The sequence below is a fragment of the Radiomyces spectabilis genome (assembly GCF_025331425.1).
Source record: "Radiomyces spectabilis strain NRRL 2753 chromosome Unknown BYT42scaffold_1, whole genome shotgun sequence".
Taxonomy (NCBI): Eukaryota; Fungi; Mucoromycota; class Mucoromycetes; order Mucorales; family Radiomycetaceae; genus Radiomyces; species Radiomyces spectabilis.
The window spans coordinates 1975401-1988883 of NW_026251926.1; the positions used below are offsets into that span (position 1 = coordinate 1975401).

At 45.0% G+C, this 13483-nt stretch overlaps 3 protein-coding genes across 3 annotated transcripts; 2 read left to right on the forward strand and 1 right to left on the reverse strand.

Moving 5' to 3' along the window:
• Positions 1 to 2330: 2330 nt before the first annotated feature.
• On the forward strand, positions 2331 to 2915 carry BYT42DRAFT_477292 (uncharacterized protein; the record flags this gene model as incomplete). The annotated part of the gene is made up of 1 exon (XM_051563638.1): positions 2331 to 2915. A coding segment is annotated over one exon (585 nt), but the record flags the coding sequence as incomplete, so codon positions are not given.
• A 1074-nt stretch (positions 2916 to 3989) lies between these two features.
• Positions 3990 to 7062, forward strand: BYT42DRAFT_26474 (plasma-membrane choline transporter-domain-containing protein). The gene is made up of 13 exons (XM_051562772.1): positions 3990 to 4600; positions 4680 to 4778; positions 4842 to 4967; positions 5033 to 5093; positions 5154 to 5230; positions 5320 to 5544; positions 5601 to 5733; positions 5798 to 5894; positions 5954 to 5995; positions 6087 to 6219; positions 6287 to 6473; positions 6544 to 6724; positions 6795 to 7062. Exons 1-13 carry the CDS (start codon positions 4154 to 4156, stop codon positions 6886 to 6888), a joined length of 1902 nt encoding a protein of 633 aa, XP_051428509.1. The 5' UTR covers positions 3990 to 4153; the 3' UTR covers positions 6889 to 7062.
• Positions 7063 to 7073: 11 nt separating this feature from the next.
• BYT42DRAFT_552937 (uncharacterized protein) lies at positions 7074 to 11955 on the reverse strand. The gene is made up of 6 exons (XM_051566426.1): positions 11810 to 11955; positions 11193 to 11716; positions 11000 to 11095; positions 10552 to 10909; positions 10049 to 10459; positions 7074 to 9966 (listed from the first exon to the last, which is right to left on the reverse strand). The coding sequence occupies exons 1-6, from the start codon at positions 11886 to 11888 to the stop codon at positions 7187 to 7189; spliced, it is 4248 nt and encodes a 1415-aa protein (XP_051428510.1). The 5' UTR covers positions 11889 to 11955; the 3' UTR covers positions 7074 to 7186.
• Between the last annotated feature and the right edge of the window lie 1528 nt (positions 11956 to 13483).

Genomic DNA, 13483 nt, shown 5'->3' on the forward strand with positions numbered 1-13483 from the left:
GCCGACTCAAAGGCAACGCGATGATAAAAAAGCTTTGCCAACATGAAACTGGTCCTCTTCTTCGTGTACTTTCTCGCAGATTTTCCCCGCATAATACAACATCAACCCACGAATTGACCACATGTAATCTGAACCTCACAGATCGACAAAATTCTTCCACGCAGTTCTGACTAAACATGCCTCCTCGAAAAGATAAAGGGTAAGTTAAAGACACTCAACTTCATCCACCGATCTTAATCTCCCTCCAGAAAACAACGGGCGACCTATGTTCAAGTCGACCCCAGCGACTCAGATAACAATCAGTCCGACTTTGAAAGAGACATTTTGGCGGCCGTACAGGAAAGTCGTCAACAAAGAGAACGCTATACTGGCGAGTCACTTCCTTTTGCTGGCCCATCCACCGCAGTCGCACCCCCCGGTTCGTCTGCCCACACGCAACGCACGCCAGCTCATCCTCCATCCACCCTTTCACCTGCTGCTGGCCCATCCACCACAGTCGTGCCCCCGGTTTCGTCTGCCCGCACGCCAGGCACGCCAGGCACATCAGCTCATGCTACTTCCAAGCTTTCACCCGCGCAACTGATTCTTTTTAAGAAAAAAGAAAAACAAAAACGGCTTCAAGAGGAACAAGCAAAGAAGGAAGCTACGAGTAAGTATGGTTTTGGCTCTGATTTGTTGCCGAAGAAAACTCATTGTTGTTATAATGTTGTAGAGCAAAGCTCACGAAAACGGCGTAAGCGAAAGCAGACGGAGAAAGAAAAAGAAGTTAAAAGAAGACGAAAAAAATCTGGTAGAAACATCTTCGAGCAAGAAATCCGAAATGTTACGCCAAAGGTGACTCGATGCTCTTGGTGCGTCAAACGCCGCAATTATGACCATGTGAACAACCCGCACACGTCTCGAAGATCCCACAAATGTCCCGATCACAAAGAATCGCCTCACGAAAGATTGGATCGCTTGCTTGGAGAAGATCGCTCGGCATTTATTAGGAAGATCGGGCTGGACGCCGTCTTGAAGCTGACCACCCAGAAGAAAGAGCAATTCAAAAGTTGCGTCAATACGTTAGCTGATCTCTGGCGTGAAGTGGCGATTAAATCGCAAACGCTTGCCCATTACTATAACCTGGACACCCTGAATTCCAACCGGCCTGTTCCTCCGATCGCGTTCTCACAAGCCTTTTTCTACGCCGCGATTCAGCTGGTGATGGGAAAGACGATAAGCTCTCCCAATGCAAAAGTTCCCAGAGATGACATGGACCGTTGCTACCAAGAAATGGTTACGGAATTTCCGGGCATAACCGTTAACAATATTCCTCCTGGGTTCATGCACTCTATGACGTATTTGGCGATACAATCAGCAACTGGTTTTCGTAACTCCATCGTCGAACTTTTTGAATCGCGTGTGATCAAATATTTTCAATTCAAGATACTCGATGCAATTCCGGTAAGCTGAAGCGAGCCATACAGTCTATTTCTCCCACTTTAACTGTAAATTTACATTTAGAATTTCACAAAGGCTAATGCTGGCAAAGTGGCAGAATATGTATACGACCATTACAATTCTCCAGCAACACCTGTCAATTGGCCAGAAAGTATTGAACAGACGCAAGAGCTTATCGCCGTAGTTGATAACCTGAAAGACTCGTTCGCGACGGTCTCAAAACCGGTGAATGAAAAGACCTTGACCGCAAGACCGGAGGAGTATTTTGCTTACTTGTACGTCATACTGCAAGACATCGAACGTTATAACAGCGGTCAACTCGGGCGCGTTGGGGAAGTCCAAACCGAGCCCAGCAAACGCTGGGCGTATGGTGTGACCAAAGACTTGCCAGAGTCTGACGTCCTTAATCGACGATACAGGTCGCGTCTCGTGAGAAGGATCGTTGATGCCGTTACCGAAAGTTCTCCAGCACAATCCCTTGTCGCAGATCGTTTGTCACCTCCGTCCTTGGTATGGTTAAATACCATCATCAACGAAACAAGAGAACAAATCCGTTGTTCTATCCGATATCAACGGGGAGAGACAGATGTCCAAATAGAAGATTGCTTCCGCCCAGAGTTGGCTACGTTTGCGCAACAGCAGCGTGTATTCTCCCTCGTACTAACCTACCATTTCCGAAGGCAATATGTAACCATCGATACGCAGACCCTTCGAACCATCCTTCATCGCATCAACTTTCCTTTACCTCCACCCGTCCAAGCGGATCGTTCTTTTGCAGACATTTTCAATTTCCGTAAAATTCGCTATGATAGGTAAAAGAGTCAACAGGCCACAAGAGAAAAAAAATTCTAATCATTATCTTTAGCCATAATGAAGATTTGCAAGAGCCCAAGGAGTTATTCACCAATGTTGTCCGTACCGATGGTTATGCGATTGATTTTGTGTTCGCTCGTCGAAAATACGAAGCATTACCAAATTTGACGATGGACGACTTCACCACGGACAAACTCCAAGGCACGTTCCAACTTTGGGGCGCGGATCCAGGGATGACAGAAGTATTTGTGGCAAGTGACGGCCATGACGAAAATCCCCATCAAGTCAGAAAATTTTCAACTGACGAATTCTATACTGTTGCGGGTTTCAAAAAGACGAATTCAAAGGTTCTGAACCTGAAGAGAAGGATAACGATCCTTGCTCAATCCGTGCAAGAAGTGGAAAGCGGGCTCAGTGGAAGAAAGACGAGCGACAAGGCGATTTTTATCGAACACCTGCGGAACTGGCTGCCGACGTTGCATTTGTTATTGAACTTTTATGACGAACGTTTTTGTGCTCTACGGTTCTTGAATTACATTGGCAAGCAACGTGCGGAAGCGGAGATAGTGGATATTTTCTTGGACGGAGGAAAGAAATACAACAAACGCGGGACGAAGACCAAGCGACGTAATCAAGAAAAGGATCGCAAGACAAAGAAGAAAAAGAAGAAAAAGAAGTCACGCCGAGGAAAGAGAAGGTAATTCCTCAATGAAACCGAAAAATAATTCATCATCTAACTGTTCCTCCAGGAAGAAAGAAATTCAGCCGCATCCAAGGTATTGCTTTGACATCAGTCTGCTGTTAAATAACGGTCTTACGAATATTATTTACAGGAGAGACGGAAAATGGCGAAAAGCACAACACAACCCAGTGTCAAGGTTCCCCCTGGTCGCTTTTGGAGACGCTGTTTTTCGGAACAGCATGAGAGGAAAATTGACCGGACTGGCCAACCGTTGTCGACAGTTGCTGCGGAGGGCGGAACACCAAGGTCTTCTGGCAATCGCTGATATGCCAGAGTACAACACATCAAAAGTAAGCTTGTTATGCGTTTAAAGTGTGCGATGCACTAACTAATCAATCCTTTTAGATGTGTTTCAGATGTCAGCTCAAGACTTTGGAGCAATTGCGTCTGCATGTGAATGGCGAAGATCAAACGATGCATAGCGTGCAACTTTGTACAACCTGCCGTACGCTATGGCAACGAGATGTAAACGCCAGTAAAAACATGCACTGGATAGCAAGTGTGCTTGCTGACGGTCAAGAAAGACCCTCAATATTCTGTCCCTAATCCGCGTAATAAACACGCGTCGAGGTTTACAGCTGGTGAGTCTTATCAGATGTCACTTTATTTATTTGGCTGTACATGGCTACGAATAAAAGCTCGACACATATTTTGCGCGCCTTCACAAAAAAATCTTCTATTACAGCAAACCGCCCTGAACAGCTATCATACAATATAGGAAAGTTGTTTATGACTAGCGAAATGGAGAAATGTGGAAAAGTAAATTTATAATCCACAGCTCTCTTATCGAGACATTGTAAGAATAAAGGGATTTGAATCGAAAGGACCGGGTATGAAGCTTTCTAATTCCATACGGATTAGTCAAAATATCTCTGTGTCTCAATCATTTTGGGACATGTGAAACCATTTGTCTGCCATGATGCGACATCGAGATTGTGTCACCGCCATCCAATCATCATCGTCCCATGGCATAATTTGGTGAAGAAAAAGGTCGTTCCTTCATCTGACACCAAGGCACGACTCCCTTTGCCATGCGTGTTGTGAATGAAAATCACCGATGAACGTTTTACACCTTTGTATGCAATATTGTTATATGATATGGCACTGCACGATGATGATTTCATCGTTTGTCAAAATCACTGCTAATCTGTTTGGCACATGGTGCGCATATGGGGAGGTCACGTCTGTAGCCAGTCACGACCCAAAAACGGGCCAAGGCAGCTTGTTCACCTCTTTTTCGTTCTTTTTCTTTTTATTGTCATTCCCATTCTCATGGACCGATCGCTGCCGAATATAGCCAAAGAGGCTTACGCAACATTAAAAGAAAGCCTGTTTCAAGCGCGTGGCGCTCGTTCCGTCTACGCTCAAATGGATCAAGATTCGGAGAATGAAGACATGATTTCCCATAGTCTCTTCTTCTCTAGTCATCAACCGGACCACGGTGAAGAAAGCATACCGTTGACCGATTCACAGCCTTATTCCGACAGAAGCCAGCTTCTTTTCGATCAGGAAGAAGAACTCAGCGGAGACGATCGTCCCGATCTCAGCGCTTCCGCTTCCATGAGCCATTCCGGATTCCTACATTCCGATTACGAAGAAAGTCCCGTAAGTCCCACTTTGCTTGACACACCTTACTGTTTTATTTTTTATTTTGCTAACGAATTTACTATAAAATGGGACAAAGAAACCATCTGGTATCTATCTCGATGTGCCAGCAACAACTCCATCGAGATATCCCAATGCGAAATCACTGTCGGAGTCTTTGTTACCTACAACGGCCGCCGTAAGCTATATTTTTGAAACGCAGCTTGGGAGCACTGATAACAAAACCTAACGCCAATCATAGATCCCAGGAGGCATCACCACCATCAAAACCGAGCGAAAATTCAGAGATCCACTATTTGCCATTCTTTATTGTCTTGGCCTATCCATCTTTCTGATATCGGGGTTCATTATTGTATTAACAACCAATGTAAGTGCGATAAACATTTTGTGGATGCTGCGGATTTTTTTCTCAGTCCGCATCCTCTATTTCAGCATCATGCCATCGAAAAATACGCGCGTGGCACCATTTTCAAAACGCTCGTTGACAGTGCAGGTAAATATTTCATCGACCATTGATAAATACGTTGTGGCTTTTCTCATGGAAAACGGTCAGGGATGATCACCATCATGACGTCTACGGCTATCTTGGTCGGCGCACTGTGGATCTTTATTCTTCGAACATTTACAAAGGTATGATATCACAATGGAGATAATGGAGTATATTGAATAATGTGCTTTTTGGGAAATCTAAATGGCATGAACTAAAACCCATCTTGTAGATGTTTGTCTGGGGAACGGTGATAAGTGTTCCATTGGTCCTGATTGGAATGTTTATTTGGACTCTTGTGGAATCACTGCAAAGCATATACTTATATGGAAAGGAAATGCCACGAGACAGCAGTTTAACCGTTATGTCGTTTATCCCATTGATTATCAGCGCCATCTACATACTACTTATATTCAAAGGCCGTCACCGCATTAACAAAACCATTGCCGTCATTGAGGTACGTCAAATACTTTACGATGGTTGCAGCACAACAAATAACAATCCAAACTTTAGCTTGCATGCGACGTGTTACGATACAACCCTGGCATTATTTTAGTGTCACTCATTCTGATGGTGATCTTTATTATATTCACCGTTATTTGGGTGGTCCTGTTCAATCGTCTATGGCTGATGGGTCATGCCAACGGTAAGCAAGGTGCTTGTAACACACGCCATGTTTCTAATCATTTATGATATTTTCTTCACAATAGGGACTATTTGGGTTGTCGATAACAATGTTTACTGTTTTGCCACGTTCTTTATCTTTATGTATCTGTGGACCGCCGCCTTGCTTATCAATGCACAGAGGTGAGTACGCCCGCCATTGGAAAATGCCCATTGTCATCGCTGACACAGAGTATCCTTAGATTCGCTCTTGCTTCCATCACTGCGCAATGGTATTTTCACAGGTAAATCAAGGCATTGAACTGTGCAGAAAAAAAAAAAAAAAATGAATGGGTAGATAACGGATAATGGGTATTACAGACATGAACCTACCAGTAGCAATAAGGATAAAGCATGGCAGAGCGCTTTGATTCGAGCATGCACCACGTCTCTCGGCACACTGGCTTTGGGGGCCTTGATTCTATCCATTGTTCAAATGGCGCAACTCGCTTGTCGCTATATGGCCAAGGTATGTAACCATTGCTTTTATATATTTATGATCAATCCCGACAGGCATTGACATCGATGGATTGCAGTATGTGCGTAAAAGCCGGCCTTTAGCATCCATCATTTCCGTCCTTCTCTCCTTTATCGAAGCACTCGTCAACCAGATCAATCATTACACCATTAGCTTTGCCGGTATTACGAGTGAAAGTTTCTGCTCATCCGCAAGATCCGGCACCAAAATATTTCGAAGAAACTTGATTTCCGGTCTTTTGGGTGGTAAGCCATTCACGAGCCCCATGGGGTACAGGATCGAAAAGTGCAGCATGACTCAAATACACACATATAGATTTGATTACCAAGCTTGTCCTTTATATTGGAGCGCTTGTCATTTCACTGTGTTCAGGATTTGCCACGTATATTTATGCAACCCATCGTTTACATTCGTCGCATGGTATCCTCGTCGGGATCCTGGCAGGAATTCTGCCCATGTATCTGTCCCAGTTTTTCTCTTACACGATGATGTCCATGTATGTGTCCATGATTCCAAAGGCGGAGCATTTTCTAATTTGTGCATGTCCTGCTTTGTTGTTGTTTTAGTGTGGATGCCACATTTCTATGTTATGCCATCGATCTCGATACGGGCATGGTCCATGTCACGGATGCTCACACGGTTTTTTCTGGCTTTGATTAGAAGTGTATGCATATTTAATTCTAGATTGACCTTCCCTCTTCCATATACCCCTTCATCTCTATGACATTAAGCAACTATCTTATCCATTACTATGACACACATACTTTTATACATATACAGCATTTCAAGCAAGTATGATAATATAGGTCGATTTTTCTCTTTTTGGAAGTAAAAACATTGAGGGTATGGATAGTTATATTATATGGAGAGAGAAAGGAAAACTAATGTATCAAATATTACAATTAAGCCAGTTACTTGTAAGTATAAAAGACTCGAAAAAAAAAGCAAAGAATAGAGATTATACGGAATATTTCAGACGGCTCACGGGGAAACGTTTGGCCAGGAAAGTGTGAATAGGCCCAAGAACAATCAGTCGTTCATAAGCCAAACCAGCAACGACATTGCCGATACATATACCCCACATTTTCCACCGGAAATCCACCGGCAAGACGTTGTGGCCAAGCGGTGTATTGTAAGTGGGAATGCTGTCACTGGGGACGGGGAAACCAAACTGTTGCAAGACACTGGGCGTGCCGCAGTTGAAACGGAACAAGCAGCCAAACGAATTGGGATCGGCCAGCACAAAGTAGGAAGCGAAAGCCAGATACAGCAGCCAGAGGAATACGAGGATATAATTCTTCCAGAAGCTCTCACGGAACTTGTAACCAAAATTGAAGACGGCGGCGTTATTGATGAACTGGAACAAGGTGATGAAGGCCAAGATTTCGCCTTCAAAGTTATCGGCAAGCAACCACCACTTTGAGAGATCGACGGCACGGCTGTCAAACTCATTGCATCGGAACCAGTCTTGTTGGTACAAGAAGCCAAACGCCCCACACAGGAACGCCCAATTGATCGCGACCAATCCGATGCAGGATGACAGGGTTTGCGGACCGAGCAGCTGGGCGGTCGGACGTTGTCCCTCCAAACGTGGAGCGGCCTTGGACTGCGACACAGCCCACGTAAGCAAAACGGTAATAAATACATCAATAGCAATCCAGATATTCTGCGACATGGAAATGGAAAAGTAGAAGGTAAAGATCTTCAACATCATCATGACTTGACCATACAAAATCAAATATTTGTATCCGGTCAGCGACGTGGCCAGCGCGCCGCGGCCTTGACGGATGAGTTCAACACACGATCGGACACTGCGGACACTGGTACTGAAAGGAGACACGATGGAAGCTTCGGCTTCGGACATGGCAATACCAACGTGAGCCGCACGCAGAGCACCACAGTCGTTACCACCATCGCCTGTCATCGCGGTAATGCCACGTTCCATATGTAACTGCACACACTGCACTTTGCCTGTAGGCGTCATACGAGCAAACACGCGGATATCCAAAAGGTACTTGCGAATAAGATCGTGATCCACTAACCAATGGAACGCTTTGCCGGTTACCGCGAGTTCGACCGGTGTATGGAACTTGTTCATTAGGTAATCATCCACCGATACATCCTTGAAAGTGTCGGGTTCGTCCACGTCTGTCCATACTACGCGATTCAGTTGCTTATCATAGTCGCCTAAAAGTACTTTGCTGCCAGAGGTGGACATGCCGCACTGGCGACCAATGTACACACCCGTCAAGGCGGTATCACCAGTGATCATGATCGTTCGGGTGGCGCCACGCTTCAGTTCGGCAATGTTTTCGGCCGTATCGGGTTTGAGCTGGTTTTTGAAAACGACCAAACCGATAAAGTTGATTTCTTCCTCCATTTGGTCACGCGTCCAGGTACGGAAGTTGCTCAAGCCGCCGATGGCGTCCAGGTCGATCTCACGATGGGCCATGGCCAGGATATAGCAGCCGTGGCGTGCGAGATCCGAGGTCACTTGATCATAGTCAGCAGGAATGGACAAAGGTTGAGCGAGATCCTTGATTTTCTCATAGGCGCCCTTGACAAAGATGTGAACCTTGTTGGTCATGGTGTCGAGCACAGCGACGGACATGGACATGCGTGCGTGCACAAACTCAAACCGCTTCAAAACATGCACAGCGTGCGATTCGGAAGCAGGAGTAGCCTTGGGGGGTGTGAAGGTGTCGACATAGTCATCGTTTTCTTCGGATTTTCCTTCCATATGCCACTGGGACGAACGGAACATTTCGATATCCACGGGGTTTCCAATGAACTGATCATTCAAAGTCGTCACAGCATGACAGGTCGCCACCGCCATGTGCATCAAACGAGGGATTTCGTTCACATCCTGCATATGTCGATCAAATTGGACATGTTCAGGAGTTGCTGTAGTTTCCAGTCCCTGCACAGGTTGGACACCATAGAATTCAAGGCCTTCCTTGGTAAGCGTACCGGTTTTATCAAAGCAGAACAGTTGCACTTTGCCAGCCATCAAGATTCGCGGTAAATCCACACAGAAGATCTGTTTCTGGCGCAAACGACCGGCGGCCACGGACTGACCGACCACCAATGCTGCAGGGAGTAAGGGGGAGACAAGCTGAGCAATAGCAAACATGGCATAGAACCAGGCCGACGTGCCGCTGGCATAAAGCCAAATGGCCAGACCCAAGCACACAAGACCACAGCAAAGTAGGATAAGGATGACGATCTTGATCTGTTCATCAAACACAAAAGAAGTACGCGTAGGGAAGAGAATCTTGCGAACCAGCTGTCCCTTGTCTGTGGCTGTACCAGTTTCAGTCACCAAAGCAGTGACACGTTGCCCTTTTTCAGTAGGCTGAGCTTGCGAAATCGTGGTACCAGAGAAAATGGTGGAAATTTTGCCTGCTCCCATACGATCGTATTGAGCGTGATCGTCAGCACGAAGTGGGAACTTTCGGATCGGCAACGGTTCACCGGTGAGAGAACTTTCGTCGGCAACGATATTGCCCGTCAGTACCACAGCATCACAAGGCGTGGTCTTGCCTTCGGTCACTTCAAACACATCGCCCGGAAGCAGATCCGCCGTGCTCATTTCACGCCATTCACCATCGCGGCAAATATTGATACGATCGGTGAATTCGGCCATCTTCTTGATGCGTTTCTCGGATCGCACTCGCACAATCACCTTGACCATGGCAGACAAGAGAATGACGGCCGTGTCAGCAATACCTACTTGCCCTACAAATGGCGAAGCATAAACAGAAAAAAACTGGTTAAACCCTTGTGACCACCGTTGACAGCATGATAGCAGGACACTTACAGTAGGCAAAATAGTAAAAGAGCCAAAGAACAGTGAATTGATAGATGTAGAAAAAGGACGTGAACTCGCGAAGAACAGCCATCAGATAGTTGGGCACATAAACTTCAATGAAGTTGGGACCGACCAGTTCGTGCCGCTTGTAAGCTTCTTCATTGGAGAGGCCTTGGCTCAGCTTGACCAATTCTGCGTTGGTCTCGCCCAAGTGGAACTCGTGAGGCCGGAATAACTGGGTTTCGGGATGGTATACGTAGCGGGTGCATTGATAGACAAAGTACTTTGTGCCACTTTCTGTACGCTGCAAAGGAGCCGTGGTCACAATCACGTCCAAACCAAATGCATGTTTGGCGGTTTCTTCCATCCAGCGAACAATCCGCATGATGTGATCTTCTTGTTCTTCCATAAAGATAACATCTGCAAAAGAGTGCAAAAGGTATGTTTAGACCAGCCATATCCATGCAAACAAGATGATATGCTTGTCTCTTTTTCTTTTCTTTTTACTCTACCTTGTTCTTGTTTCTCGACTTGCACGTACTGGCCTTCTGAATATCGGCATTGGATGCGGAAAAAGTTGGACAAGCGATGACGGAACATGGTGAGACTAGCAAACCAAAAGAAGAAAATGTACCACATGCCCATAAAGGTACTCGACTGCACCAGCTGGGAGCCTCTGAAGAAGCGATAGTCTTGGTAATAGTCATAGGTCATTAGAATCATGTAGGCAATCATGCCGATCGTCTCGAGAAGGTACAGAGTGAAAGCTAGCATGCCGATCCAGTCGCGCTTGTAAGCTTTGATCACCATGGTCTCTTCAGGTTCGCACGACGAAATGTCAGAAGAGAAATCGGTCTCTTTCGTATCCGACTGGGTGGCAAAAGAAGACCCCCCAAAAAATAAAGAGGATGCATCAGATTTTTGATGTTGAACAGATGGACTACATTGTATTGAACATACCGATTTGCCTTGTTTCTTTTCGCCATTGTTCCCCGACTCGATGGAATACTTCTCGTGAAGTTGTTCAGCCGTTCGATTGGCAACAGCTACAATGACCTACGGGGATGCGAGAATTCAAAGAAAACCAGGGCGTTAGAAAACCCCTTGCAGCAAGCATCTAGAACGCAAAGGGAAAAAAAAAAGAACCACTCACCTTCTCTCTTGCCTTTTTGTACAGAGTCCAGGCCACCAAGGTGAACAAGCAGATGCCGTAGAACGCATAAATTGCAATAAAGACCGGTTCAGTATAGGTCAACGTTCCGAGATCTGGAGGAGGACATTGGCCCCACATCACAGACTGTGCTGTTTCGTTCCAGTTGGGAATGTTGTTGATGCCCACAAGAGCAGAGCATGATTCGGCGACTTGCTCACTTTGGCGGGCCTTGTTCGTAGTGACATAATTCGGAATGTTCACCAGCAAATCAAAGTCACTGCGACACGAATACACAGGGCCTGTAGGTGACAGTTGGGGAGCGTCAGGGCAGCTACACTTGGAGACCAGATCACTGGGGCACGTTGAACGACAAGTGCCATCAACACAGTATGTTTGACCAGAAGGACAGGAAGGAAGCAGCGATTCGGGACAAAGAGAGATGTCATTTACACAGAGAATAGGGCAAGGATAACCATAGTAGGTTGGCAGCGGGCATTGAGTGCCATTCAGGTGGTATTGATTGACTATTTTTTTTCCCGGCATTCATTCAATTAGTACCCGTTTAGAAACGAGAATGAAAAATAAAAATAAAATCCACGTATTTATATCAAGCCCACCTTGATTAAATGCCGGTGTGCACCGCACAAGAAGAGGTGCAAGAAAAAATATGAGGCCGATCGGTATCTTGTGATGCATGATTGTTTCCTGACTGGGATGCAGACCGAAAATGATCACACAGAACTTAGGGAAAAAAATCAACAAGAACCTGATTTTTTTTTATGTTATTTGACAAGTAGACGAGTTAAAATACTTTTCGGCATTAGGCAAAGTTGCACACAAGCTGAAGGCGAATAATCCGATATGGTAAGTGACATAACTCGGTTACACGATGTTTATACACGTCTTACTCAGTCGTTGAGGGGTAAGTACGGGGTACTTGCTTTACAAAGTCGAACTGGTTGCCGGGGTTTGATCCGTGAATGCAGGCTTTTTTCGTTCTTATTATTTCTGACTCGGGCCATTTTTAAGGCCCTCGGTTGCAACTTGATGTGCAAGGCATAGGTGAAACCACAGATATACCATTCATTGGATTCCATCGCTCTATTCACAATCAATGCAAACGTTGATGTTTTGTAAATTCTGCATCTTTTTCTTTTGTTTTCTTGCAATGCCCATTTCCATTTTTATGGCAACTTGTGTTTCCTCAATTCCCCGATTGAGAAAGACGTAATTTCTGGTTTTCTCGATATTGTTTTTCATGTATGTTCTCATTAGGGTCATCACGCGGAACCAAAGTTTTTGACGAATCTGGTTTTTCTAATAAAATCGTGGAACAAAAGGAACCACGTATTATTCATAGTTCTATGTTTGTGTGTGTTTGCATTGTTAGGGATATGTGATAATCCTTATCAGTAAAAAGAAAGCCCCGCCAATGACGCGGTTTGAGTTACCGTGATTTCTTTAAATGATACATTGTAAAGTAGAGGTGTTGAGGTTTCACCGTTTACTCAAGGTGCCACTATTTTCGCGCACGTCATTGGATGGGCGGGGAACCAAAGTCTAAGGACCCCTTCCAATTGCAAGATCATTTGCGAGACTTCCCTATCTCTTCGGGTTTAGCACAAAGGCAGAAATAACAGAAAAAGGTTACATCAGCAGAAATATCAGTGGACGTCTTGTATAACGTCATGATCATTTGATATCTTTAGTTTCTTTCGCTTACACAATATGTATCAATCTGACCATTTCTCCGAAGTCAATAACCTTTGAGACGGTCCACGTTATTCCGTTATGCGAAACAAAAATCAACATAGTTGAATTCATCGTTTGATTAAACTCAAGGGCTTAGCGGATTGTCGGCAGCGTCTTGTGCGTTTTTTATGTCAATTAATGTGATAAATAAAGGTGGCGAATAATAATGAATACGCTGTCATCGTACAGTGCGGCGGTCTTTCTGCTTGGGTGTCATGTCCATGGTGCATGCATATTCACAACCCTTTTTCTATGGTCTGTCATCATTCAATTCAAAAGAGAGTATCGATGACATCAAATGGATCATTTTATGTTTACATTTGGCTTTCACATGATGTGGCAGATTTCGAAACCGGGAAATCCGTTTCTTGTATCTTCTTTTCTGTTCTTGTCATTTTCTGTTTTGCGACTTTCCCAAGGTTACATTTTAGGTCCATGCAGCGTATCGGTCTTCGCAGACCGACCTAATGGTCAGGTTAGTTATAGTGTGAGAATTTAATGATCCGTTTTTTTTTGTCTTTGTTTTTTCCACGAAGTCA